The 5,460-nt window shown below is 42.7% G+C and overlaps 1 protein-coding gene across 1 annotated transcript; it reads right to left on the bottom strand.

Annotated features, from left to right (window-relative positions):
- Positions 1-2,362: 2,362 nt before the first annotated feature.
- On the bottom strand, positions 2,363-4,997 carry socs3a (suppressor of cytokine signaling 3a). The gene is made up of 2 exons (XM_056407089.1): positions 4,833-4,997; positions 2,363-4,258 (listed from the first exon to the last, which is right to left on the bottom strand). Exon 2 carries the CDS (start codon positions 4,127-4,129, stop codon positions 3,509-3,511), a length of 621 nt encoding a protein of 206 aa, XP_056263064.1. The 5' UTR covers positions 4,130-4,258; positions 4,833-4,997; the 3' UTR covers positions 2,363-3,508.
- Positions 4,998-5,460: the final 463 nt, after the last annotated feature.

Raw genomic sequence — 5,460 nt, 5'->3', positions numbered from 1 at the left:
ATAGATGCAATCTGGAATAGTTTTCAATATGAAAGGTGATGCTAAAATATCTGACCATTTACGGCCAATTCTGTGTATGTTTGGGTTACTTTCAATGCTTCCTGAAAAATAAAAGTAGAGTGGATTACATTCGTGTGAGTATAATGTTTGTGTTTTACTATCTTTATGTCGTGTGTGCCATCTGTGGCACTGTACACAATAATTTGGACCTTCTACCTGGAGAAACTGGAAGCCACAAAATCCCACTTCCTGCTCGTAATACGACCAAGAGATTGACGTAAATGGATATTCCCAGTCGTTGTATTTGATCATGAATCATTATTCAATTATTATAAATCCACCGTGCCATTTGGCACTTCCTTGTGTTAAACCCAGCTTTGCTAAATTCAGGGGAAGTGTGCTCAGGGACCTATTTCCTTGGACGAGTATCTAATCTACATACTGTCAAGGTCCTAATTGTACAACCATTATACTTAAAACAAACAAAAAATACCAAAGTAATCTTCAGATTCGGAGTGTTGGAGATTAAAGATATACTGGCCGACAATCAGTATAATTAATGATTTACAGAAACACTCTTTCATCTCACACAAAGCACAAGAAATCTATTGTTAACATTTGTAGAAAAAGAAAATGTAAGCATTCAAATGTGATAACGTCACCTTACAAACACTCTATTCCGACAATACTCTACTCATTTACTTTAATAACATTTTTCCAGTTTACCTCAAACGATCTTCAAATAAGTGCTCTTAAACTGAAATGAAATAAATACAGAAGCGAGTAGCATGTTGTCATTCCTGCATCAGTTCTGTGCTTTGTGGCAATCGTGTGACAAGAGGCGATAAAGCCCAGAAAACCTGCTGCAGCGTTGATGTTTCAGAAACCACTGTGTGACAATGAAGTATGTGGTGTGTGAGCAGCGCTCTGACTCCGGCTGCTTGCGCTGTAGAATCACGTGACGCAAGACTACCAGAGAATTTCTCCTGAACAAGTCGGCATTCTTTTAATAGACCAACACTGAAGGTCAGACGGGTTGCAGCTGTCTTTCAACGTGTGACAGTCTGCCATGCATGAGGTACACTTCTGGGGAATTAGTTATTCTAATTAATTATTAAGTCTTAGAAATCCTTATCATTAAATATGTGTTTGTTAAGATTGATTTGTGATCATGTTCTGTTTGACGTCTACGTCTTCATTGTTTGTGGTCCCAGACACCACTGATGAGCACTGTCGAATGACCTTATTAAATCCCATTATGTAGAAAAATGTCGATTGGTATTTGGGCTCATGTTTTCTAGAAAGCACTGTCGACACCAGTCACACATATAGATCATATGTAAACAGTAAATAAATACTTAAAGTTCTGAAGTATCAAGACAGCCCGAGGTCTTTGTGACCCCAAACACAACATATGGATAAGAGAAATAAATCATTTATTTGACATAATAATTAGCTAAATGGACACAAATCTACTTACCATCCCTTTTTTTTATAAGCAAAAGGGCCTTGGAAAATAAAATGTAGATAATTGTCAGTGGTTGGAGGCGACTTGACATCTTTCCTGATTTGCACTGTGGAATAATTGGTAGGCCCTATGTAAACAAACAGACTGTGTGGCAGAAAAACATGAAAACATTTACAAAAAGAGATGAAAAAACATCCGACTGTAGGAGCCGAGACGGACGGACGGGGCTGTTTTAGTTTTTGACTCTGGGCCTCATAATCTATCCATGTGTGCAACAGTAATTACAACTTCTCTGTGCTAAAGAACACCTGTTGACACATTGCTAATTATGTATTTATCTCCAGGGAGGGGGACATTTCTCGGAAGTCCTAACTAGTAAGAGGCATACATGTTACAGGCAGGCGTCACTATATGCACGTGAGAGCATGTTAGGTCACGCTATCACCTACAGAGAATCCAGTGAGTCACAGCACAATAAAGGAGTCCGCTCAGTATTCTCTGAATTTTGTCAATTGCTCAATAAGTCATCAGCTCAGAAAATAAAAACCAGATATTATTTTTGCTTTGGCTTAAACTAAAAAGGCTGTTGTGTCTTCTTGGAAACATATCGTTAAAAGGGAAACTTATATGATAAACTGATGAAATTATAAGAATGCAGCATCACAAAGAGCAGCGGTTTGAAGAAGGCGACATTTAGACTCTAAGAGGAGATCGTTAAAAATAGTAAACTAGTGGCCTGACCTCTGTAACAAGTTAACAAAAAATAAGGGAATGTAATATTATCCGAACTTAAAGATCCATGCATACAATATGTAGTGTGACTTACGCTCGGTTTGCTGTGCCTGTGGAAATAAGGTTCATCATAAAATAAATCAAGCAGAGAACTCATTTCATAGAAAAATAGTGCCTTTTTATTATAAATTAATGAAACGTTCATACAAATATAAATAAGTGCAAAGTCGTATCAGTCTGTTTACTTCGTCAAACACATCCGCAGCCAGTGGTTTGGCTGGCAAAGGTATAATCTTTATAAAAGACAGCACAGAAACATCTTCACTCATGTAAACTTGTGAAAATAAGATACATTTTGACTCTTCTCCTTATTGGGAAAAGACAGATACCATGTTTATTACATTCATTTGCAAGTGGCTATTCTTTCTGTGCCACAAATACTACTACATCTTTTGGCATATGGATATATATATGAAGGCATATTAAGCAGTGGTACTGTTCTCTCAAGTAAGATCCTCTAGGATTCAGTCATGGAGGTGTGTCAACAAGCTGCTGTCTAGTTCAAGCAAGTTTAGCGTGAACCCTTCCTTCCTCTAAACTAAATATCAGAAAAAAATTCTTTGTTTTTTTACGTTTTCCCATCAGGGCTGGTACAAATACACACCCAGAGTGCATATGTATGCACATCAGTGTCCACCGGTTTGCACTCTAAGTTTCCATTGTCTTTGAATTTCCAGCTTGGTCAGAGATCCCGGGGATGCTGGAAGGACGTGTGCAATACGTCCATGATTATCATCGGAGGTCAGCAGAAAGGCCCGTCTGACCGTAAAGGCCAGACGGGCTTTTCTGGAAGGATGATTTTCTGAGGCTTTGTGTATGCGTGAGCCCGACGGCCTCACAACTCCTTTGGTTAGCAGCAGCAGAGGGAACCTGTGTGTCATCAGACCGGAGACTGCTGACTGTGAGTCTCACTTGGGTTTTCAGTAAGTTGTAAGTCATCGGTGAGGCAGAGGAGGACGGCGGGGTTCTGTCTCTCTCACACCACCACATCACAGCAGGGCGCTCTTTCTCTTGGCCCTCCTTGTGGATGAGTCCCCGATCCAGAGTCTCTTCCTGAAACACGGACCCGAAGAGACCGAAGCCCACTTTCCTGTGATACGTACACATGTCTTTGTCAGTCCAACGACCTGCTCCTTTGTGCTTCATTGATACTCCTCAGACCGCGTGTGTCTTTGACCGTAGCTGCGCTGAAACCCCATCCAGTTTCTTTTAAGTCTTTGCTCCTTCAAGAGCATCGGTCCAACGTCTCTAGATAGGAGAATCGTACTCTTGGAGGAACTCCTTCAGGGGATGAGGAAGCTGGTCTCTTTTCGTAGAAATGTCCAAATGTCCGTTGACTGTTTTCCTGCACAAGTGCTGCAAGGTGGATAAGCTGCAGGAGAGAGGCTTGACGAGCTCCAGAGGGATCTTCTCCCCTGCAGAGTAGATGTAGTACATATTCCCACTGTGAGTGTTCACTTTGCTCTGAGGCATGTAGAAATGAACCAGCTTGAGCACGCAGTCAAAGTGAGGAACAGAGTGGATGTTCTTAGGGTCTGTTTGCAGGTAAAAAGAGGAAGCGTCACATTGGATGCGCAGGTTCTTGGTGCCCGACGCCGTCTTGATGCTGAGGGCGAACAGGTGCCGGTTGTCGGAGCTGTCCCTGACCAGGAACGTGCCCGAGGCCTCGGCCGCCAGCATGGCGTTGGCCTCCTTCCCGGTGATGGCGGCCCAGTAGAAGCCGCTCTCCTTGAGTTTGTGGAGCGTGGTGAGTACCATCTGGTACTGCGTCTTGGAGGTGAAAGTCTTGTAACGCTGAGGCAGCCGCATACTGGAGTCCAAGAGGATGCTGCTGCTCATTGCGAAGTCAAACTTGCTGTAAGTTACCATGGCGCTGTGCCCGTTCTCTAGGCAGCCTGGGGAGCACCGGGGGGCCACGCAGACAAGACAAGGAAAAGGTGGGCTCCAAGACGTGTTCAGAGGGATGTGAGGAGGTCAATCTGTCTGGAAGTGAAACACCTGAAGAGACAAGAGAGGAGGGCATGTTAGTTTGAGCGCAGGGCGGAAAACGGTGATGAACATCGAAATGCAGTTTAAAGGTCTAACAGCCAAGATTAGTTGTTTTCATGTTGACGTCTAACACTCCTCGGCTCCAGCAGCTCGACTGGAAACTACTTTTCCAGATGTGGAGGCTCTGTACATCATGCACTTAAACATCAGCGCTATGCCTTTTCTTTTTTTTTCTTCATTTATTTATTTATTTAGAAACAAAACATATATAATCCGAACTGCATGACTCCTCTCTCCTCTGTTTGAGAGGAATTGCGGCATCAACTGCGTGTTTATAGAGAAAAAGCCTTTATGTAAATTCAATCCATTTCGGGGAAACTTTGTGTGTGTAATGTGTCCTCGGGACTCCGTCAGTTCCAGTAAAGACATCGTAATCTTAATTATGCCATTTAAACGCCACGACCGGCTTCACTAAACCAACCAGCCCACTCAGACACACACACACACACAGTAGGAATCCACGTTTATGTCCGATGTGCACAGAAGTATTAGCGTATTTACAGAAGAAAAAACAGATGCTCACCTTTTAATGATTCTCCAAATTCTCTCTTTTATAATAAATACAAGCGCAGTCGTGAGTTCGCAGGGTGTCGGGATGAGACAGATGTTTGGAAGTTCTTTGGCAACGCGCTCCTGACGCGCAGAGTACTTTCCTCGGTGTGTCTCAGGCGGAGCGCTGCTCGGTGGAGCTGTGGGTTACTAGTGAAGAGGAGAGGAGAGGAGTCATTATAAATGTGAGGAAACTCCTCCCTCCCTTCCTCTCTCCTTGGCACATTGACAAGCGCCTTTTCTGTTTTTTTTCCTCCTCCGAGAAACCTCCTCCCCCTGCTGTTTTTTTTCTAAAATGAAGTTACGGAGGAGTTCCAAGCATTACTTATTTAACTCCGGTAACCTAGACTGTGTCTCCTTGGGGTCTAATAAACACTTTAAATAACACAATGAGTTTGTATTTGTGTCTTTGAAAAATATAATTTGACATTTTATTATCGGCTCTTTTCCTTTTTTTTAGCTCGAGGTTCTGCTTTAGCGTCACATATGAGGTAATGATTCAGTCTTGTACTTGGTTTCCCAGAAATTCTCAGCAATAACATCTCATGCTGAGCACCAGTCCTCCAGAGAGGGCGCCACATTGCGTGTAACTTCATACAGCA

Source organism: Pseudoliparis swirei, chromosome 23, assembly GCF_029220125.1.
Source record: "Pseudoliparis swirei isolate HS2019 ecotype Mariana Trench chromosome 23, NWPU_hadal_v1, whole genome shotgun sequence".
Classification (NCBI taxonomy): domain Eukaryota; kingdom Metazoa; phylum Chordata; class Actinopteri; order Perciformes; family Liparidae; genus Pseudoliparis; species Pseudoliparis swirei.
Note: the sequence above shows the minus strand (reverse complement) of the source record. Positions and strands in the feature narration are given on the sequence as shown.

Bases quoted from the DNA above. Each gene is read 5' to 3' on its own strand.
- socs3a (XM_056407089.1), bottom strand. From the start codon at position 4,129: ATGGTAACTTACAGCAAGTTTGACTTCGCAATGAGCAGCAGCATCCTC.